The 24,693-nt window shown below is 41.9% G+C and overlaps 1 protein-coding gene across 4 annotated transcripts in view; it reads right to left on the reverse strand.

Moving 5' to 3' along the window:
* Positions 1-24,693, reverse strand: part of CORO1C (coronin 1C) — an 81,353-nt gene that overhangs the window by 45,004 nt on the left and 11,656 nt on the right. For 3 of the 4 annotated variants that reach the window (XM_082417528.1, XM_082417529.1, XM_082417531.1), the window contains exon 2: positions 8,185-8,384. In XM_082417528.1, the coding sequence (XP_082273654.1) occupies positions 8,185-8,384 (200 nt within the window). Of the gene's footprint in view, positions 1-8,184; positions 8,385-19,754; positions 19,997-24,693 lie in introns of all 4 variants that reach the window. The other variant, XM_082417530.1, reaches the window with a different exon arrangement.

The following is a 24,693-nucleotide window of genomic DNA, read 5'->3' on the forward strand; positions in this document are numbered from 1 at the left end:
TGTCAATTAGACCACGGTTTCTATTAAAAAATCTTTCACACTCAGTGGGAAAAAAAATGTTAATCAAAAATATACATGTACAAATCAAATAAAGACTCAGAGACCTAGGTTCTAATCCACGGAAGACCCCACAGCTCCGGGCAGTCACTCAGCCTGAGTTTCAATTTCTGCAACTGTAGAACAGAGGTATGACAGCAACCCCACCGTGTGCAAAAACTAAGACATCATACATGAAGGGGACCCTCCAAGCACATTCTGATGTCACTTTGGAGCCTTATGTTTATGAATATAACATGAAGTCACCGCCTTTCCCTGAAGCTGAAACAGTGGAAAGATGCCATGTAGATCCAGTTTTTTTTTTTTTTTTTTTTTTTTTTAATTTTTTAATTTATTATTTATTTATTATTTTTTATCTTTGGCTGTGTTGGGTCTTCGTTTCTGTGTGAGGGCCCTCTCCAGTTGCGGCGAGTGGGGGCCACTCTTCATCGCGGTGCGCGGGCCTCTCACTATCGCGGCCTCTCTTGTTGCGGAGCAGAGGCTCCAGACGCGCAGGCTCAGCAATTGTGGCTCACGGGCCCAGTTGCTCCGTGGCATGTGGGATCTTCCCAGACCAGGGCTCGAACCCGTGTCCCCTGCATTGGCAGGCAGATTCTCAACCACTGCGCCACCAGGGAAGCCCCTAGATCCAGTTTTAACAAAAATCCTAAAATGCAGAGCAGTGCTTATCCTGGTTCTTCTCCATTAACGGTGAAGGAAAACACCAGTTTTGCACTATTTACACTGGAAGTGAAGGAAAAAAAGAGCCAAGAAGTGTGTAATTTTTCTACCAGAAAGCTGTCGTACAGCTCCTCCTAATCCCCCTCCAATCAAGCATTCCATTTCTCCAATACGAGAAAAGGCCATCCCAACGCAGAAAGAAGGAATGTGGCCCCCCTCGTTCTTCGCCCTCCTGGGAACAGAGGCCCTCTTCTAACTCATCAGTTTAGTGAGTTGGTTGGGCTCCTCTTCTGTTTCATCCCTGGCTCCTACACTCAGGAGAAACCCAACTTCCAACAGAACCTTCTCTGTAACATCTTTCTTGAGCCTCATTTAGAACTCATCTCCCATCGCTGTGTCAGAGCCCTTTAGACACAGACAAACCTCCCCATTGGAGAGATCGAGGCCAACTGTTAGCAAAGCTTTTTTAAGAGCAAGATTCGAAACAGGTCCTGGCACAGAGCAGGTGCTCAAATGTCTGAGAAATAAGTATGTGAATGAATTAATGTAATTTTTTTAAAGTACTGTTTTAGATTTCACTTAAGCTTAAACAACAATTAGCTCTTCATAGCTTTGGTAATATTTCTGATAATACTTTTTAAAAATAATCTTTACATGTAATAAGTTCATTGTAAAACATTTTGAAAAAAGTACAGGTAATTATAAAGAAGAAAATAAAAATCACCTTTAGTCCCACCATCTACATTAACATTTCAGACATTCCCCCCCCCCCAAAATAATAACATAATTTGAAATTATACTTAAGACAGACTATAACCTTATAGCACATTTTGAGGTTATGTGACAGTATCACAGAACATAGGATAACCAGATCTTGCCATCTAACATAACTTTCTCTTGCTACTGTACTGAATCCCTCAATTATTCATTTAAGATTTATTAAAGAATGCTGTATATCTATATGTATGTATCTATCTATACAGAGTTTTTTTAAAAGGAGAGGTGGAAAAAGTGTTTAAAATTACCCAAAGGCCTTTCAGGCCGCTTTGAATTACTCATTTATTTGTGCATTGTGTGACCTAACATTATTGAGTCAAGTGCCACATCCTGAGACTACAGCTGACCCTTGAACAACACGGGTTTGAACTATGCAGGTCCACTTATATGCACATTTTTTCCAAAAAATATGTACTACAAGATCCACAGTTGATCGAACCCGCAGATGCAGAACCATGGATACAGAGGGCCACCTGTAAACTTATACATGGATTTTCAACTGCCAAGGGGTCTGCACCCCTAACCCCTGGTTTTTCAAGGGTCAACTGTACATGTTTTAGTTATCACTGCTGCTTAATGAGTTACGCTAAGATTTAGCTACTTAAAACAGTAAGTATTTCTCATCTCACACAGTTTCTGTGGGTCAGGAGTTCAAAAGCAGCTTATCCGGGTGGTTCTGGCTGAGGGTTCTCCTGAGTCAAGGTGTCAGCTAGGTCTGCAGGATCCACCTTCAAGATGACACACTCACGTGGTTGGTAAGTCAGTGCTGGCTATTGGCGGGAGGTCCTATGGACCTCTCCACAGAGCTGCTTGAGCATCCTTACAGCATGAAAGCTCCAAAAGAAATAAAGTAGAAGCTAATATGCTTTTATGACCAAGTCTCAGAAGTCACACTCCATCAATTCCTCCATATCCTAGTGGCTACACAGGTCAGCCCTATTTAATGTGGGAGGGAACCACACAATGGCAAGACACAAGGAGGCGAGAACCATTGGAGCCCATCTTGGAGGCTGCTACCACAAGAGAGTAAGGTGAGATGCTGGAGAACCCTACCATACACCCATCCATCTTGTATCCTCCATCCAAGCGAAGGTCAAGAGATCAAGAGCATATAATTCCAACCACCCTCCTGTTATCTGTCATGTGGCTAAGAAAATAATCACATTACAATGTGATAATGCAGCCTGTGGTATTAGTGGCATGAGACAAGCAGCTAAGGAATCCCAAAGGATGATTTCCACTGTCTCAGCAAATTGGAGATAAAATTTGAGTTGGATACTAAACATTAAGAAGGAGCACTTAGAATACTGACTGAAATGAATCAAAATTTCTTCCTCAATAAATTTCTTCTTCAATAAATATGACAGAAAAATACTCTAAAGCAGTCCTTGTCAACCTGGGTTCTGTGAAGGAATTAAGTCCTAATGCCCTAAGGCAGCTACTTTATGTAATGGATTAATTTCTCTCCTATCCATCTATAAGGCTTAGTTATGTCCCTTTCTTGAGAAAACTAAGAAAATATTCACTGAAATGATTTTCTGTAGGGGCTGAATTCTTTCACAAAACTCTAGTTGAGAAAGACTACAAAATGAGCTGAAAAGATAGTTCACAGACATAAATAAAGCAAGATCCCAAATATTCCCACACACAGTTCTTAAAATATACGGGAGAAACATAACTGTGTATAAGAAGGCACCTCACAGCTACACCAGAGGAGCAAGAAGAGAGAGGAGACAGTGACCCAAAAGGTTGACAAAGACTTGGCCACACCTATCCCATCATGGCCCAGAGCAGAGCTGCTCTCCTAGGCAATTACTGGGAAGACGAAATTAGCCATCACTCCAATCCTCCAAAGTAAGAACAGTCAAGGGAGGAAGGGAGAAAGCGATTAGGGAAGACAGGAGCCCTCCAATTTGCATCCTCCGTCCAAGCGGATGTTAAGACATCAAGAGCATAGAATTCTAACCAACTCCCTCAACCCTTGCTCCAGGTTCACAGTGATCTGAAGTTTTAGTGCGTATGCGCACGCCTGTGCCCACACACACCTAACACTGCTGTTTGTAGGAGCCACCGTGGCTCACAACAGGGATGGGAATGCCTTGGTCTCACATCACGAGCGTGGCTCCTGCACAAGGAGAGGCTCGTTCGTGACCTTCGTGCCCACGTGGTAGCACACAGGGGGCTGGAACCTGTGTGCTCCTGACAAGGCAGCTTGTGTAGTTGTGGGGAGAACCCCACGGCCAAAACCACAAAGCCAACTTCTGTTCAACAAGACTGATATTATTCATCCTCTGAAAGACCAAAGAATAAGAAAATGTACTAAGCCACACCTTGAGAAGTCATGACTGAACAGCATGCCACAGCTTGAGGGAAGCATTACAAAAGAAACCCTGAATCATGTGTGCTAATCTAAATCGCCCCACCTCAGGGCTGAGTACTTTCCGTATTCCCCCAGCAGTGACCTCTTTAAATCCTACTTTCTCTAATAAAACTTTTCGAACAAAAACCTCATAAACCATACACTTAAATAAACATATATTCATTCCTAAGCTTACCTCTTGCGTGTATGTGTCAATGTATTTGTCTCTACCACTCTTTCCATTTTTAATTTTAAGTCCTGGAAGACAGAGACCATGATTCTCCTGGAATCTAATCATAAGCCTCATGAGACTGCAATAATAAGTCCTATTTACTGCTGACGCTAACTAACTTTGAAGAAGAATTCATGGAAGGCCATGTTTTAAAATGGGAGCCTTTCAGAAAGAGTCACAATACATCTTAAGATCAGTACACACATATTCAATATTAACATGGACAGAAAGCCCCAAAAGCATCACTAAAACCAACCTGGCTGACTATAACCAGGAAAAAAAAAAACAGCGGGGGGACACAGACAGACAGACAGACAGACAGACACACACACACACACACACACACACACACACATACACATACACACTGCCAGAAGTCTCTTGAGATAGTGATTAAAAACCATACCCACCTCCTTAAGTTCATGTTTAGAGAAATCCTAGACTGCCATCAACACGTACAGGAGCCCAATACACACCCAGAGCATCATTTCCCACAATCTTCATTTCAAGCATCACTTCTTATTATATGTGGGAATTTGGTTTTTCTTTGCCTTTAAACAAAAGCAGCACCTCACTGTAAAACTATTTCAAAGTTGCCAAGACACTGAAGTTGTAGGATCTCTTTTCCAGGGCAGAGTCCTGTATTAGGATCAATGGGTTCACCATGTATTCAGGTCCCCAATGTTTTTCTCCTTCAAGGCTGCACTTCTAAAGGTGAGACAAAAACACCGCAGTACCAGCAATCTCCTGGGGGACGTGGGGTGGTCAGGAAACTGACCACAATGAAAAGTAGATGTAGTGCTCCTGGAGAGCAAAGATGGAACCCAGCAGACACTCCGTCTATAGACAATCAAACCACATGTGCATAGTCAAAGAACAGTGAAGACCTCGTACTATATGAACAACGAAATATCTGTAAAAATGTAAAACTTACGATCCTTATTCAAATATTCATTATTATACCAAAATTATAAGGAAATAGATATCCAGAGGGCAATCAGCCCTTTAAAGCAGGCAGAAATGTAGGTTTTCTGACAATGTGGGACATAGTTCTATTTTCTAAAAACCTAGATAGTAAGTAGTCAAGGGACAGGGTCTTAAGAAGAAAAGAAAGGTGGGTGTCACCTGACACTTCGGGGCTCTGGGCTAGGCCCTGCCATCACAGCGGATCCTTCTAAGAGCTCCCAAGACACAGAACTGTCTACAGGAGCCACAGACCACTTTTCTTTGCTGGGCTCAGCCTTGCCCTTGGCGGAAAAGCAGCCACGAGTAAAAAGGCATCTACTTCCCAAAGTTACATGTTAGCACTAAGGAGGGAAAAAAAAGGAACACCAGTGTTTCCTCTGCTGAATTTTGGGTAGCAAACCACTTTTTTTTTTTTTTTTACATCTTTATTGGAGTATAATTGCTTTACAACGGTGTGTTAGTTTCTGCTGTATAACAAAGTAAATCAGCAATACATATACAGATATCCCCATATCCCCTCCCTCTTGCGTCTCCCTCCCACCCTCCCTATCCCACCACTCTAGATGGACACAAAGCACTGAGCTGATCTCCCTGTGCTATGCGGCTGCTTCCCACTAGCTATCTATTTTACATTTGGTAGTGTATATATGTCCATGCCACTCTCTCACTTCGTCCCAGCTTACCCTTCCCCCTCCCCGTGTCCTCAAGTCCATTCTCTACGTCTGCATCTTTATCCTGCCCCTAGGCTCTTCAGAACCATTTAGAAAATCACTTTTATATATAGACCCTCACGTTACAGATAGAGATATGGGAGAGCATAAGGACAGAATGACATATCCACGTCTCACCACAAGTCGGTGACCAAGACAGGATTGAACCCCTGGCTCCAGACCCATGTTCCTTCCTCGACGCCACACTGACCCTAAGGGCTCAATACACATTTTAATACACAAAAATCCCAGAGTACGTGTGAACCCGTCGATTATAAAAGTCGATAACCCCAAGTACTGACCTTATTTCCAATGGGTGTCACTGGGCTTAGTTTATGCCAATGTCACCTCCTCCAACACAAATTAATATTTAAGGAGTAGAGCCACACAGAATGTATTATAAGCCCGGGAAAAAGACAGACCCTCGAGGCTCCTCCAAAAGCCAACGTTTTGTTCAAACTTGATAATTTCTGAAGCAACTTATTCTGTCCCAATTCCTATACAGCTGGTTGAAGAACAAAATAATAAAACCTATTTATTAGGTATTGGTCACTTAATGCAACTGAAAACCAAAGCATAAGATCCAGTTAGCTTAGGACCTGCACACAGGGCTCCCTTAAACAGTATAAATGTAACTCTAAGTTTCCCATGGTTTGTGAAAGCAAAGGTGGACTCACAGAGCCTTTTGTGAATGTGGGACTTGAAGAGAACTGTCTGAACGTGGAGGAAGATTAGCCGTTCAAAAGTTTATTTGGAGCTTCTTAATTGGCTTATTCTCCTTCTTTGAAGCAAAAAGTCTTAAATTTATCCCTCTTGAACTCAAAAGGGATCATGGTACTTCAGTGCCTGACCTTGGTTGACAAGCTGAGGTGTCTTCTCAGCTGGCTGCCATAAGACCCACCACTGAAAAGTCAAGTTTCCAAATGCTCCTTGCTCTTGGTGAACAAATTGACTAGAAAGTCATGGAGATCAAACGCGACTGGCATTAAACTCCAACCCCCACTCCCAAATCAGGTAAGTACAGCTACAATAGTGTAATGTATTGTTCACCACTGAAACAACAATCTCCTCCACAAAAGCAAAAGTATCTGAGTAGAAAATTTAATTTCAATTTAATGAAAAGATTCTCCTTTATAACATGATTAACAACTTCACCAATAAGAAAGTACGTTTGGAAACATATGTCAGATTTGTTCCCCAAAGGCATCCATCTCCTCTGTAGTGAGATGGTTCTATTGTGTAATATCACATCAATCCAGCCACTGAGATACAAATCAGATGTTAAAATAAAACAAGTTAGTCATGAGCATCTGAGAGAATGAGAAGTACAAGAGAATTGGAAGTTTTCCCAGCAAGAGTTTTCCTAAGGAAAAAACACCAAAATACAATACTCTGACAGAAATTCATGTTACTGTAACCACTTTCAGAATCACATGGTCCATTATGATGAGACATGCCTCTACTAGGCATGGCTCAGACTCAGGGAGACCCACTGTTCCCAGCAGAGTGAAAACAGCTGTTAACATGACCCAACATCTGCATCTTTATCATTAGGGCTCAGGACTCACCAAACTTATTCTCCTCCTAAAAGCTAATCAGAAAATGACTCTTTCCAAGCTCTCTCTTCACGGTGTTTCCCACCCCCCCATTATTTGCAATTCTGGGATTTCCTGTTAAAGCTAGTACAGACTTTCATCTACAATTTTCAAGAACAGGCAGAAAATTACAAATCTCCTATCTTCTCCCCCATACTGGAGAGGGCTCTCTGGAAGGATAAAGTCAGGAGAAGGGAGAACTAGGAAGCCCAGCGGGTTCAAAGTCACACAGAACCACTTTCAATAAAGAGCCTTTATTTCCACTGCTTGGTAATGCTGTTTAGATCCTATGCTGAAACCTACTACTGTCCAGACTTGAAATCTGCATTGTTTGGGGACATTTTCTTGAGCCCTCGTCCCATTTACCATTCAAAACCAAAAACAAAGCAAAACCAAAAAGTCTCAGTCCTCATGACCTCACACACCAAAAAGATTCTCTTACCATCTTATCAATTTCTGCCCATTTGAAAACATAACTGTTTCTAAAATTGCACTTTTGGGAAAAACTTTTATGAAAGGTGGATGATTATGAACCAAATCATAAAATTCCTGTGCCTGTCCATGCTCACAGCATCACTATAAGAATCTTTTTCATCCGTAGAGGGCACACCCAGAACAGAATTTGCCATTCTGTTCAATGATTCTCTGTCAGAGAAAAACTGATGTGGTTAGTAAAGCGTGTGGAACTTAAGCTCAATTACATCCAAGTCTAATGGTCCTAGAAATCACACAATGCTTAGTGACTATCAATCTCCAAAATCAATCTATTACAGACTAAACAGAGATTACCGGAGGGTGTCTCACAGGATGGAAAGTCAGATGACTTACCTTGTGCAAAGGGAGTACAAGGAACGCTCCTCCCCCACTCGCTTCTATGATTATGGCAACGAATCTGGGATTGACAGCACAAAAGGAACTATCCCAGGTCACTCGAGAAACCCGGATATCATCGTAACACTGGTCATTTTTCACCGCTTGTCCAAATACATGGCGAAACTTGCTCTGTCGTACCACTCGCCTCATCGTGTCTGTGGGAGAACAAAAAGTATATTAAAATCATGCCCCTGAGTGAAAGCTTTACTTCTACAAATGAAAAGCTGGAAAAAAACCAGAATAGTATGGCATTTTGTCTGCTCTCCTAAAATGTAGCCAAATGGCAAATCCAAATTTCCTTCAGCAGCACGTACCCAGAGAAAAATGCAAAATGTGTCGGGGCAAGAATGACAAAGAAATGAAAACTTCCTAACTCAAGATCCAGAAGCAACTCATCAGTTTTAATTTCAAGAGAAAGATCAAGGTAAAGAATGAAGAGAAATTAGCCTTTCAGAGCTGGGTGGGAATGGAAAGACAATCCACTCTAACCCGCCCTCCTCTTTTACAGATAAGAAAACTCCAAAGTGAAGTTATCTGATAGACCTGAAACTGAGGAATCCCTCCTCCCACAAATTATGATACTGTGGCTTTTTCCTCAGTCTGCCAAGGTAATTTTTCCGTCTTTCAGCTTTTCCCCAGACATCAGCACTCTGGTCTGAGAGCGGAGCCTGCTCACGAGTGTTTCCACAAGACCAACTACATGCAGTGGAGAATTCAACACAAGCAAACCACCCCTGCCTTCAAGAGGTTTCCAACACAGGCAGGACAATCAGAGCAACTCGGAACCAAACTCCTGGTGCTGACTGCTACCATGGGGCAGAAGCCAGGTCTTGGAAAAGAGTAGCAAAACTTTTAATGGAAAGTAGAGACGAGGATGACAAGAGGCCTGACGCTAGCACACTGGACTTCCTAGACAGCAAGAAGCGAAAAGCAAGGGCTTGGGCTAAGAGGCTGTGATGGTGAACCGGGCCTGAGAAAGGCCTGGAGTTTTCCCGGCAGCGGCAGTGAGACAGAGGAACAGAAAAACTCAGGGAGGGTAACGGAAACCAGGATGTCAGAGCTGATCACTCACCACAGCCACTTCCCAAGTAAACCAGAGGGCCTAGGGGACAGGAAGTGACACCAAGCTGGTGCTCCCAGGCTTCCTCATGGGTCATTTCGGACCCCAACTTCCACTGGGTTGTCCAACTGACATGTGCACTGACAGCGTTCAGGCTTTAGGATCAGCGGCCCCACCTGCCTGAGGTCTCCTGGGCTGCACCGCAGGGTCCTTTTCCTGTCTGCTAATGCCAGGACTTTCCGTTCACGCTGGCTAGGGAGGAGGGAGCCACGGGAAAACACAAGTGGAGATGGAACACAGTCAAACCTTCACAGCTCAGCTGAAAACCAGTCGCCCTGATCCCCAAGGCCAGGAGGGCTAACTAACACCTGTCCACTTGTGCCAAATGGGACACATGCAGGGCTGCTGCTGATTCCTCCCCTTGAATTCCCTTCCGCGTGGCTCTGGGCCCACTGCTAAGCACAAAAGGAGAGAAGTTAGTTTTGCCAGTCTCCTTCTACCCTTTCAAGGCATGTGCAGAAGCGGCCTCTCTCCAAGCCTAGGACGTGTGGCTGGGCTGAGGCGACAAAGCCTTGGCAGGCTGGTGAGCAGGTGTGTTCCTCAGCCCAGCTGCTGCCAGACCTTCCCAGCTGACCACCAGGACCAGAGGCTGAGAGCACCTGGTGGAGGAGACGGCACATGACTTGCTTCCACTTGGCCGGGGTCCTCCACCTGTGAAACAGTATGACTGCTTCTCAAACTGGAGGAGATAAGACAGCTTCCACGAGGTGGTGAAAACCAAAAGAAAAGCACATCCATACAAAAGCCAATGTACAGCCAGCTGGTCTCAGGATCCATTTCCCTACCCGACCATCAGCACAAGTCAGCAGAAGCTGGAATCCCTGCCATTACCTTCCAGCAAGTGTTTCAAAAGTAAAGTTAACAAAGAAGAGGGAGAACTGCACCATATGCCAAAGAGTTGATATCCTTCATATATAAAGTTTTTATAGATTCCAAACATGAAAATCCCAGTAGGAAATTACACAAAGGACATGAAGAGGTAATTTACAAAAGAAACACAAATGGCATTTACCTCCACTCCTTCCTGAAATCCTAACAAAATGACAGGGAAGGAACAAAAGCTGGTGTAAACACCAAAGGACAAGCGAAAGGACACTGGAAAGGAGCCTACAAGAGAGCAAATGTGACCACAAAACTGTGCAAGAGGAAAGCTGTCAGGCAAGTGTAACTGGCAGAAGTGAGTGTTCTCCACTCAGCTGAGGTCTCAGGAGGAGCGGCTCACAGAAGGACCCCAGGCCCACGGTGAAACTGCCGAGCGCTCAGAAGGGAAACAGATGTGGGAGAGGGGCTGCTGGGAAAACTGACCAAAAGCCTAATTAGGAGCAGCTAGACACCCAGCTCTGCTCCTCCAGTGCTGCACAGTCAGGGGCCACCCTTCACCCGCCCCAGAAGCCACAGGGCAGGCCCTGGCCAGGACAACACCAGCACAGGTGAGCACGCGTACGCAGGTACCACACAGACGACCTGGTCCTGTGCAGCGGAGCCTCCAGCCCTGTGTTCTGGGAGCTGCCAGAAGGCTGGCTGCCTGCTGAGAGAGCACCCACCCTGCCCCACAGGAAGTCAGCCCTCACCGCCCTCTGTGAGGTCCACCACCCACCCAGCCCCCCTGCCCACACAGGCATTGGGTCAGCTTTTTGGGGCCCACGATTCAATGTTAACGGACATTTGAGGAAGCCCTTCAACCTGAAAAATGGAGACAATCTTTCCTCTTCACTCAAATAGGTCAAGATACCATCTAATCTCACCAACAATATGAATATTAACATAAATATGGAAAGTGCTTTGAATGTCTTCACTGAAAGACATCACACAAATCTGCCAGCTGGCTGACACACCTTTAAAAGTCATTTCTGTATTACACAGAGTGACATATGTTACACAAATTTTCACCTAACTACACGAAGTCAGAATGATAGGTTCTTTTGCTACAACCATGGATGACAGTGTTAGCTACAGAGCAGAGAGAGTGAGAAAAGCTGGGGCTCCTGGAGTGCTGTGCTGTCTGGGCCAGGCCACTCACATCCAAGGTCGAATCTGATCTGGGCTCAGCTGCCCACATGTGGCACAGCTGCTTTTGCTGCACACAATAGAGAAAGGCAATTAAGAGGGCAGGCTCCAGAGTCAGGCAACCTTGTGAGTGAGAAGCACAGCTGTACCATTTACTTCCTGGCCGTGGTTCAGTAGGGCAAAGTCATAATCTGCTTAAGTGTCAGATTCTCTGTCTGGAAATGGGTACATTACATATAAAGTTGAAGTGATCATTAAATGAGCATTTGCTAATGGGACTATAGCAGGAGATGATTTCGTTAAAGTACCCTGTCCGGTTAAAAACACGTAACTAAATACACAATAAATGTCGGCTATTGTTATCATCTTAGTACTTAACATAAGGTAATCCAGATTCAAATCCCAGCTCTGCCACTAACCTTTACGAGCCTCAGTTTCCTCATCTATAAAATGAGGGGGATGATACCCATCATAAGAATTAAAAACAACATCTGACATCCCAGGTTCAGATGGCTTCACTGCTGAAGTCTATCAAATATTTAAAGAATTAATACCAGTTCTTCACAGATTTTTACAAAGAATAGATGGGAACAAATTTCCAAACAAATTTTATGAGACCAGTATTACTGATACCAAAATCAGACAAAGACATCACAAGAAAACTAGACTAATATCTTTTATAAATATAGACACAAAAATCCTCAACAAAATACTAGCAGACCAAATCTAGCAACATATGAAAAGGATTATACACCATGACCAAGTGGGACTTATCCCACAATGCAAGGTTGGTGTGACATCTGAAAATCAATTAATGTAACATCTATCCATCAGATAAAAACCAAAAATCACATGATCATCTCACAAAAATCTGACAAAATCAGAACAAGGACAGACATATAGGTCAACGGAATAGAACTGAAAGTGCAGAAATAAATTCGTACATCTTCGGTCAAGCGATTTCGACAAGGGTACCAAAACCATTCAATGGGGGGGAAAATAAGTCTTTTCAACAAATGGTGCTGGGACCATTGAATAGCCACATACAGAAGAAGCTGGACCCTGACCTCACATCATTTAAAATAATTAACTCAAAACTGATCAAAGGTATAACTATAAGGGCTCAAAACTTTAAAACTCTTGGGAGAAAACATAGGAATAAATCTTCATGACCTTGGATCTGGCAAAGGATTCTTAGATATGACACCAAAAGCACAAGCAACAAAATAAAAAGAGTACAAAATGGACCTCATCAAAATTAAAAACCTCTGTGCTTCAAAGTCTCCATCAAGAAAGTGAAAAGACAACCCACAGAATGGGAGAAAATTTTTGGAAATCATATATCTGATAAGGCACTTGTATCTAGAATATATAAAAAATTCCTACAACTCGATAATAAAAAGACAAATAATCCAATTTAAAAATGAGCAAAGTACTTGAATAGATATCTTTCCAAAAAAGATACACAAACATCCAATAAGCACATGAAAAGGTGCTGGACATCTTTAGCCACTGGGGAAATGTAAATCAAAACCACAATGAAATACCACTTCACACCCACTAGGATGGCTAATATCAGGCCAGAGAATAACAAGCATGGATGAGGATGCAGAGAAATCAGAACCCTCGTACACTGGTAGCGGGAATGTAAAATGGTGCAGCTGCTTTGGAAAGCAGTCTGGCAGTTCTGAAATGATTAAACAGAGTTATGATGTGACCCTGAAACTCCACAACTAAGAATATACCCAAAAGAACTGAAAACAGGTATTCACACAAATACTTGTACAGGAATTTTCATAGCAGCGTATTCACAACAGCCAAAGGGTGAAAACAACCCATATATTGGATAGCCACTGGGTGAACGGAAAAACAAAATGTGATATATCCACACAATGGGATGTTAATTGGCAAGTAAAAATAAAAAAACAAAGTAGGGGACTTCCCTGGTGGTCCAGTGGCTAAGACTCTGAGCTCCCAGTGCAGGGGGCCCAGGTTCGATCCCTGATCAGGGAACTAGAACCCACATGCACGCTGCAACTAGGAGTTCGCACACCACAACTAAAGATTCTGTATGCCGCAACTAAAGAACCTGCATGACGCAACTAAGACCCAGCACAGCCTAAATAAATAAGTAAATATTTAAAAAATAAAATAAAATAAAGTACTTACTAATACATGCTACAACTTGGATAAACCTTGAAAATATTACGCTAAGAAGCCAATTACAAAAGTCTACATATTATGATTTCTATTCACACGAAAGCCCAGAATAGGCAAACCTAGAGAAATAGAAAGTAAATTAGCGGTTGCTTGGAGGGGAGGAAGGGGTACTGCAGAATAGGAGGTTACAGCTAAAGAGCACAGGGTTTCTTTCCGAAGTGATGAAAATATTCTGTAATTTGTGGTGATAGTTGCACATATTTGTGAACATATTAAAAAGCACTGAACTGTACACTTCAAGTAGGGTGAGTTGTATGATATGTGAATTATACCTCAATAAAGCTGTTCTTTAAAAATCTGCAAAGCACCTAGCACAGAATCTGAAGCATAGTAATAAGCACTGTCCAATAAATGTCAACAATTATTATTTAAGAGACTGCTAATAGGTTTCCCTACCCAAAGGGAGAAAACCCAAATCAATTTCCTACTGATTATGAGCCAAAAGTATGATTTTCACGTTAATGAACTAGTATCAGTTATCAAGAAACCTTTACAAAATTTTATGTTCTCCCACCTCAGCATGCTGTTTACTACAGAAAAAAAAAACCCCTCTTCTCAAGAAAGAGGCCTGCATTATCAAATGGTATTAGTGTTTCACCAATTTTTTAAACGTTTGGCTATAAATTTCCAAACGGTCATATCATCAAACTTAGGCATTCTTTTATTAAATATCTTGTTCCAAATTATACAACTAGAGTGTCCCCAAAACTAATGCATTTTATAAAGAAATCTAATTTTCAGTTATATTAAAAGGAGTAAATGAAAGAATCCTGAACTAATACATAGACACAAAGTCCAAGGATAGAGTACATTCAATTTGGGGGGGGGCCCACACCCCAAGGCATGCATAACTTCCCCCACCAGGGATAGAACCCACACCCCCTGCAGTGGAAACCCGGAGTCTTAACCACTGGACCACCAGGGAAGTCCTCAATTTTAAATGTCTTGTCAGAGTTCAACCTTGGAGAGGTTGCCTGCTCATTAGGTCTTTCAAGTACAAATTCTTCAAACTGCATAGGGCCTTTTCTTAACGATTATCACAGTAATAAAGGATCCTCGTAGTAATAAAGAGGGAGACAATGTAGCAATAAGTCATTCATTAAGCAAATGAAAGAAATGTTTACAAATTTCAAAATAAACTGATTTTAGAAAAAATGCAACGTGGTTTTTAATTTCCACAAAATGTTGGGAATTACAAACCTTACCCAAGGCCTTATAATATGCAATTGATCATTCTGACCAAATTTCCAATAAGACTGGGACTATTCTAGAATGGTTTTCATTATAATAAAAACTGATGTGTCTTTGAAAGACAATGTGAAAGCAGGTTGAGAGCACAGGCCCAACTATGAAATGCTCTCTTTGGGATGTGGTTGAAACCTCAGTTTTAGAAACAAAGACACGTCTCCTCTGCCCAAGTTTCTAGATGATACTGAAGGCCAAGCAAGAGTTAAGTCTTGATTGTCCAGCAGCCATCGTAGTAAACCTCTTTTTAATTTATCTATCTTTTTTATAGTCACCATGCTGTACATTACATCCCCAGGACTTACTTATCTTATAACTGAAAGTTTGTACCTTTAGACCCCTTCACCCATTTCATCCACCCCCCTAATCCACCACCTCTGGCAACCACCAAAATGTTTTGTTTCCATGAGTTTGAGTTTTGTTTTGTTTTTGTTTTCATTTTTAAGATTCAACATGTAAGTGATATACAGCAGCAGTCCCCAGCCTTTTTTGGCACCAGGAACCGGTTTCGTGGAAGACAATTTTTCCATGGACCGAGGCGAGGTGGCGTGGCGGGGATGGTTCAAGCAGTAATGCGAGCGATGGGGAGCAGCAGATGAAGCTTCACTCGCTTGCCTGCCACTCACCTCCTGCTGTGTGGCCTGATTCCTAACAGGCTGTGGACCCCTGATATATTGAAAAGATATTTGTCTTTCTCTATCTGACTTACTTCACTTAGGATAATGCCCTCAATATCCATCCATGTTGTCACAAATGGCGGGATTTCCCTCTTTTTAATGGCTGAATAATATTCCATCATACCACATTTTCCCATCCATTTATCTGTTAATGGACACTTAGGTTGTTTCCACTATCTTGACTATTGTAAATAATACTGCAGTGAACACGGGGGTGCAGATATCTTTTCAAGACAGTGATTTAGTTTCCTTTGGATAAATACCCCGAAGTGGAATTGCTGGATCATATGGTAGCTCTATTTTTAATTTTTTGAGGAACCTCCATACCATTTTCCATAGTGGCTGCACCAATTTTACATTCCCACATAAATTTCTAATGAGTAGATAATATATTCTTGTTTTCAGCTTCAAATAAAGAAAATCTAAAAGCTGACTACCAATATCCACAATACTTAACAGCTCATCTAAGGAAACAAAAATGATTAAAATTTTCTTTACATGTTGGGTAAACATCTTAACCAAGAACAAGCTGTAAAAATAAGGTCCATGGTTTAAGGACTTATTTTACAAGCATCAGAGTAAAGTTTGCTAAAAATCATTCTCAGAAGAAAATTTCCATCTTACATCAGTTGATCATCCTCAACCTCTAGGAGAGTGTGAAGGCGTGCTTCTTATGGTACTGCCTAGTCAAGTCACACAGAGAAAATTTATTTCACAGGCCATACAAGAAATGTGTTGGGTATTGGGAGGGAAAAATGTAGACAAGACAGGGTGTTTACAATACTGTAATGGCACCAAATAAAATATACTCAAAACACCTGAATAAATGTTACTACCTGTTCTCTATTCTCTCTACTTCCATCAATCTCGTAAAAAATGACGACAATTTTGACATTTTCCTGTTTAAAGATTCCAGCAGATGCACTTCTATGGTTTGTATGAAAGGAAACACATCCTGCTAGGAACACATACAGGAAAACCCCTACTAGCAGCAAAATCCTGCTCGGCACATTAGCTGAGACCATTCCAGAGCGTCAATTACTCAAGGACTCAGGAGGCTGAGCACGTCCCCTAGCCAGCAGCAACCACAGGAGACTCCAGAATGTCCCAACAGGGAAAGAACACATTCCCTCTAAGTTGATGCTTTTCTGGCCCTTTTTAATGTGGGAGACATCGGACACGTTATTTAATAGAAAGTGGCAAGCAGGACAGCAGAGGAGGAAACAAATGTCCCGAAATCAGCTATTTAAATGTCAACGCCAACAGTTAAAAATTCTTTGTAAGAAGTTGGAAAGGTAATATGTAAGCCTACGTAGAAGACACATTCACCAGAAAGCAGACACCGAAAGCAAATACGGGAGGTGCTCTGATTAAATACAAAAATTCAACGTTCATCATTTCTGGATATGAGACAGCTGTGCTTTTTTTTGAATGTCCTTAAACAAAATTCATCAGTGACACTTGAAGAGTTCACCTAACAAATCATTTGTACTGCATCCAATTCCTTAATTAACAGATTCATATACGAGATACTCAAGAAAAATATGCCTAATTTACCTACTTTAATAGAAGTTGTTTTACGAAGGAAGAAAAAAGACCACATGCAACAATTTGCTTTATATAAAGCACAGCAGAAAGTCAGATAGATACACAACATTCCTCATACACAGCAGCTAAGGCTGAAAGGTTTGCACTCCACTTAAGACAACTGACTGCAAGTATGGAACAGCCCTTATGTTGGTTCAATTTATCATGACACCAAGAATGGCGAAAGTAAAGGGTGAAAATTCACGCTCATTATAGCCTTCCAAACGCTTTCATCCCATTATCCACCCAGGTACTAGGTTAAAATGCTAAGAAGGAGGCATACCGACTCTAAGTGCACTTTGTTGCGACTCAAGAACCCATTATCATTTTGGTTTTTAAACGTTTCTTGGAATGAAAAGACAAAGAAATGCAAGTCAGATTTACCAAGAAACATCCAGGCTGGGTCCTCACAGAAGCCTGGAATAAAAAGGGTCACCAGCTCCGGCCTTTCATTTTCAGCCCAGAGACACTGTGTGACTCGCCCAAAGATAAAGGACTTTGGAGAGAGACATGATGACCTCGAACCACAAAGTACGGGGCAATTCAACTTTTCACCCCCTGAACTTTCATACTTTTTCAGTGATAAACTCCACACACACATACAGGTTGGCTTTCCCACGTCAGCCAGTGACACCTCTCAGAACCGCTCCATGGGGTGCTGCCTCCACGGCTCACAGCTCCACCTGGCCTGCTGGTGCCATTTTTAAATAGGAAACTGCGCTTGGCTCACACTTTATACAATACACAAACTGGCTGTTCGCATTCAAACATGCTGAGACCAACGAGAGAGCGCATTAGCTGTGCCAAAGGAAACCAATCTTTGCTTCTGACTGAAAACCCTCAGGCTTAGGCCAGAGGACTCTGTGCTCAACTGTCCAAGAGCCTGAACCGACATGCCTAAAAGGCTGGAATCTACACATCAAGGACAAGTTCTAAAAGGTGAGGTGCAACGGACAGGCTTTTACTCTTTTTAAAGCTTTCTGAGAAAAGAACTCCTACTTTCACACTTTACAATTTTGTACTCATTTTAGGAACTGGTTACAGAAAGAAGTGGGGGCTGCCTGCCATCAACACAGGCGCTCCCCACTCCCCGATGACAGAGTGAGACGTACAGCTCTGAGAGTGACTGCTGAAAACGCAGTCTGACAAGAGACCAAACGAGCTACATACGTACATCAAATCACCACGAGGCCCACTTCAAATATCTTACAATTCAGTGTGTCAACTACACTCAGTAAGGCTGAAATTTAAAAAAAAAGAAATGAGCATGACATGGACAGCAAAATAGCAACAGATAAAGATCCTAAATACAGAAACCCCAAATCCTCAAATCGACTCTCACACTTGTATTAAAGAGACCCTTTACAACTAAAAGATGCCCGAAAAGGGCCTGGAACTCCCTTAAAATAAAGAAGAATGACATGACATGAATTTTACAGTTACTAACACATGAGATTACAAGGTTGTAGGGGTCATCTCTAGCTCTTCAATGACAGAATTTTTTTTTATTACATTATCAAAGGAAGAGCAGATTTTTCAGAAGATAATGTGTCAGGATGACATGTTTACAATCCCTCTATCTCCCAGTTTTCTGCTTATCACCAGCATCTTTATAAACACACCCACTATACCCCTCCCTGGAGCTTTGAGAAAGGATTGCTGAAGAAACCCCCATCAGAGACAGCAGCAGGCGTTGCCTGCCCAGACAACACGGTGGAACTGAGTAGAATCCTCTGAGCTGCCAGCATCTCGCTAAAGTGCCCCACAGGAGATCAGGCTCGGAATTTCGACTCTGCCTCTCTCTTCAAAGAGCCAAATTAATCCCAAGAGCTCTCATCCCAACTGCAGAACTTTTACTGCCATGACTGGCCCAGCACTGTCACTTAAAAATTAATGACCAATGTGTTTCAAAATACTCTTTCTATACTGATGACCTACTTTTCTTATCAACAACTGGGGGAAAGCACACTGTGTACGACTGTTCAAACTTGCTAAGTCTGTTTCCACTACTTAGTCAGATGGAGTTTCTCTTGGAATAAAATTTTCATAATTCTTTGGCAATATACTTATACCAGGAAATGAAATTACTGGACTCCAAGATCTTTTTGTGGTTTTTTTTTTTAAGGCATTTTTATGAAGACCCTCATAAGGCTAGCCATAGCAAAAGTAGCAATGTCAAAAAAACAGAGTAATCTCCTTCAACTGAAGAATTTCTGTCTTCCCTTTATAATACCCTATACCCTGGGCAAGCAGTGATTAAATAAACATACTCTTGACCATATTTCAAGGGGAGGTAAGAGTAGGAATAACTCCGGCCTGGATTCAAGACTAGCTTATCCTGACACAGTCACCTAACCACTAAATCATTTTAGTCCTATGGTTGGTTGTTTCTTCATCTATAAAATAGGAGAACTAAAATAAATTATTTCTAGGATCCTATTATTAATATAATTATTATAATCTAAAGCCTACAAATCTATAGAGAACGCTTCTTTCACTGGGATCCAGTCCACATCCCCTAATGAAACACACAATTCAAGGAGAACGGAGTTAGCAGCACCCACGGGGTAATACACATAACACACACACTCGACTGTGAATGCTGAAGAGGTCTTTAATCCCAGTCACTCATCATGCATTTATTCAACAACTATTTACTGAACTCTGACCGTGCGCCTGGCGTGATGCTAGACGCTGCAGATGCAATGGTGAGCAAGGAGACGGGCCCGGCTCTCACAAAGCTGACAGTCTCCAGGAGGAGACACCACAATCAATTATTCACACCAACATCACTGTGCTGCTGCGACAAACACTGGGACACAGAAGTTCACGGGGGCAGGGAGTCAATACAGAACGAAGAACCACTTCTTAGGAGCAGCTCCCAAGAGCTTTCTCTTTACAAGTAGGGTGTCTGAAAAGAGCAAAAACATAGGGAAAATATTTAAATTACTTATTGTGCCTTTTCAGATTAATAACTGGATCCGTGGCTTCAAAATTAAGGTAGCTTGCCCACAGAGGTGCCCAGAGCTCGAAGGTAAACATATTTAACAGGGGCTTCCCTGGTGGCACAGTGGTTAAGAATCCGCCTGCCAGTGCAGGGGACACGGGTTCGAGCCCTGGTCTGGGAAGATCCCACATGCCGCGGAGCAACTAAGCCCGTGAGCCACAACTACTGAAGCCCGCGCGCCTAGAGTCCGTGCTCCGCAACAAGAGAAGCCACCGCAATGAGAAGCCCGCGCACCGCAACCAAGAGTAGCCCCCGCTCACCCCAACTAGAAAAAGCCCGCACGCAGCAATGAAGACCCAACACAGCCAAAAAAAAACCAAAACACAAAAAACATATTGAACAGGCTATTTGAAAATGAAATTAACACTGTTTAAAATAAAAATGAATTTTCAGCCATCCTATAGAAAAAGCAGCAGTATATAGGCATACACAGCTCAACGATACTGAAGGTTTGGTTCCAGACCACCACAATAAAGCAAATCTCAAAATAAAGCGGGTCACAAGAATTTTTTGGTTTCCCAGTGCATATAAAAGTTATGTTTACACTATACTGTAGCTATACACTATTAAGCGTACAATAGCAGTATGCCTAAAAAAAATGTACACACCTTAATTTAAAAATACTTCATTGTTAGAAGCCAACTATCTAATCTGAGCCTTCAGAGAGTTATAATCTTTTTTCTGGCTGGGGGTCCTGCCTCTGTGTTGACAGCTACTGACTGACCACGGTGGTGGTTACTGAAGGTTGGGTAGCTGTGGCAATTTCCTTTTTTTCTTCTTTTCTTTTCTTTTTTTAGTTTTTTGCCACGCTGCGCGGCTTGCCGGACCTTAGTTCCCCGACCAGGGATTGAACCCGCACCCTCGGCAGTGAAAGCACAGGGTCCTAACCACTGGACCACCAGGAAATTCCCAGCAATTTCTTAAAATAAGACAACAATGACGTATGCCACATCAATTGATTCTTCCTTTCACGGAAGACTTCTCTGTAGCATGAAAAGCTGTTTGATAGCATGTTACTCACACTAGAAGTTTTTTTCAAAATTGGGGTCGGTCCTCTGCTGCTGCTTTATCAACTAAGTTTATGTCATATTCTAAAGCCTTTGTTATCAATTCAACAATCTTCACAGCATTTTCACCAGGAGTAGAGTCCACCTCAAAAACCACTTTCCCTGCTCATCCATGAGAAGCAACTCCTCATCTGTTCAAGTTTTATCATGAGATGGCAGCAATCCAGTCCCATCTTTAGGCCCCACTTCTAATTCTACTTCTCTTGCTATTTCCATCCCATCTGCGGCTACTTCCTCCACTGAAGTCATCCATGACAACTGGAATTAACTTCTTCCAAATTCCTATTAATGTTGGTATTTTGACCTCTTCCCAAGAATCATGAATGATCTTAATGACATCTAGAAAGGTGAATCCTTTCCAGTAGGTTTTCAATTGACTTTGCTAAGATCCATCAGAGGAATCACCATCTATGTCAGCTACAGCCTTACAAAATGTATTTCTTAAATAGTAAGACTTGAAAGTCGAAACTCCTTGATCCGTGGACTGCAGAGTGGACACTGTGTTAGCAGGCATGAAAACAACATTCATCTCGTGGCACCTCTCCACCGGAGCTCGGGAGTGACCAGGTGAGTTGTTAAGAAGCAGCGATATTTTTGAAAGGAATCTTTTTCTGAGCAGTCGGTCTCAATAGTAGGCTTAAAATATTCAGGAAACCATGTTGTAAACAGATGTGCTGTCATTCAGGCTTTGTTGTTCCATTTATAGAGCACAGGCAGAGTAGACTTAGCATAATTCTTAAGGGCCCTAGGATTTTCAGAATGGTAAATGAGCCCTGGCTTTAACTTAAGTCACCAGCTGCATGAGCCCCTAACAAGAGAGTCAGCCTGTCCTTTGAAGCTTTGAAGCCAGGCATTGACTTTTCCTCTCTAGCTATGAAAGTCCTAGGTGGCATCTTCTTCCAGTAGAAGATTGTTTCATCTATGTTGAAAATCTGTTATTTAGTGCGCACCTTCATTAATGATCTGAGCTGGATCTTCTGAAGAACTTGCTCCAGGTTCTATGTCAGCACTTGCTGCCTCACCTTGCACTTTGATGTTATGGAGACAGCTTCTTTCCTTAAACCTCATGAACTAACCTCTGCTAGCTCCAAACTTTTCTTCTAGAGCTTCTTCACTTCTCTCAGCCTTCACAGAATTGAAAAGAGTTAGGGCCTTGCTCTGGATTAGGCTTTGGCTTAAGGGAATGTTGTGGCTGGTTTGATCTTCTCTCCAGACCACTAAAACTTTCTCCATATCAGCAATAAGGCTGCTTTGCTTCTTATCATTCCAGGTTCACTGGAGACCTTCAAGAACTTTTCGTCTGCATTCACAACTTGGTTAACTGGTCCAAGAAGCTTAACTGTAAGCCTATCTCGGCTTTCGACATGCCTCGCTCACTAAGCTTAATAATTTCTAGCTTTTGATTTAAAGTGAGAGACATAAGACTCTTCCTTTCACTTTAACACTTAGAAGCCAGTGTAGGGTTATTAACCAGCCTAATTTCAACATTGTTGTGTCTCAGGGAATAGGGAGGCCTGAGGAGAGGGAGAGAGACAGGGGAATGGCCAGATAGCGGAGCAGTTAGAAAACACATTTATTGAGTTCACCATCTTATTATGGGCGTGGTTTGTGATGCCCCAAAACCATTACAATGGTAACATCAACGATCACTGATCACAGAGCACCATACCAAGTATAATAATGAAAAAGTTTGAAATATTGCGAGAATTACCAAAATGTGACACAGAGACATGAGGTGAGCAAATGCCATTGGAAAAAATGGCACTGATAGACTTGCTGGATGCAGGGTTGCTACAAACCTTCCATTTGTAAAAAACACAGTATCTGTGAAGTGCAACAAAATGAGGTGTGCCTGTACCTCTTGAAATCTTACTGCACCTTCAGACAAATTGTTTTGTCTGATCCTTTTTGGTAAAATTACAAACTATTTCCTTATCAGCACACCTCTCTTCTAAAGAGGGGAAAAACAAAAAACTCAGAATATCAGTGTCAACAACAGAGTGCAAGAAACTGGGGAAAATGTAGTTACTACCAAATAAATACTTTACCACCACCCAACACCTTCCGAAGGTCTCAGTTCTTTAGTGGGAAAACGCCACACATCTCCTTTTACCAATAAAATGAAATTACCTCTGGGGAAGTGGAGACAAACAAAACTCAACTTTCAGGAGGAAACATTTGGGCTAAGTATTTTGGGAGTGAATTCTCTATTACTAGAAGCTTTTACCAGCCTTAGCTGGTACAACTGTAACCTTAACCATCCCAAATCCAATTTCCCTCCAAACTGGATAAAGATTTGAAAAGAAAATCATAGTCCTTAATCCTTTATGTTAAACTAATTGGACTGCATAATAGTAACTAAAAGAGAAATTCCATACGCCTCAAATGAAAGCAGGAAGAACACTTTTTTTAGCATTTTGAGTAGAAGGTTAGCAGAAAGATCAGGGGCTTCCCACCCCTAACAGTACTCTTCTAAAAATCTACATTTACAACAAACAAACTACATGTATGGTTTGTAGTAACCTCTAAAAACGGTCAGAAATAACACACACAAAAATGCAGCTACAAAATGATTCTTTTTTTGTGATCACATGTTACTAATACGATATAAACCAAAGCCTACAGGTTTTCAAATTTTAATATTGCACAAATGAACTCCTAAATGATTCAACAGCTGAAAGGGTGCCCAATTCACCCTTTCTTAATGTACTTGGTTCTTGTCAATTTCTCAAGTTAAATGAACCCAAGCACATTAAATCCTTGGAGATCCAGGAGCCACTGCAATGAGCTGAGACCTGCCCTGTGATTCCCCTGGGGCTGGGCCTAGGGGCCCCTCAGTGTCCAATGCAGACACTTTACAGGCAGTCGATTAAAAGATAAGAAACTGGAGGAAAGGAGAAAGACAAGAAAGGGAAACTCAGTTTTTTCTAGGGCTACCTTAACTTTAAATCCTCATCTTGATACAAATTAGGTTTCTTCCCATATCTGTTTTGACAAAAACTCTCCAGCTGAAGGCACACTTCCACTAGGACGTTCCTTCACGGATTCTTTCTGAAGTTGAAGTTGCTAACCAAACCACAAATCAAAGCCCTAAGAACTCCATGCCACCAGTACTTTCAATTTATTCAAGAAGTTAGTTAGGTAAATTTGCAATAAAGTACCAATACGTGATGCCACCCTATTTTTCATCAGAATTCACACTTTAAATAATCAGAACTCCAAAATTTGCTTTACAGATAAAACGTTTCAGTAAATAAATGTGTGTATATGCTAACACACTTATTTAAATGAAAATGATGACTAGCTTATCATAACATAATTTACTAGGCAAATGTTTACAATCAGTAGTCCTTCTACACCACAGAAAATTTCCTCTTTTCCTTTCATCTTCTAGGAAAATGGGAAGACTAACAATCACTATTACAAGTGTACCATGTAAAACTGAAATTCAATTATTCGACTAACATTTACACCTACCATGTGTCACGCAGCCCGCTTGGAAACGGAGGCACAAAAACATTGTGACATTCTCTG

Source organism: Balaenoptera physalus (assembly GCF_965194825.1).
Source record: "Balaenoptera physalus genome assembly, chromosome: 12".
Lineage (NCBI taxonomy): Eukaryota > Metazoa > Chordata > Mammalia > Artiodactyla > Balaenopteridae > Balaenoptera > Balaenoptera physalus.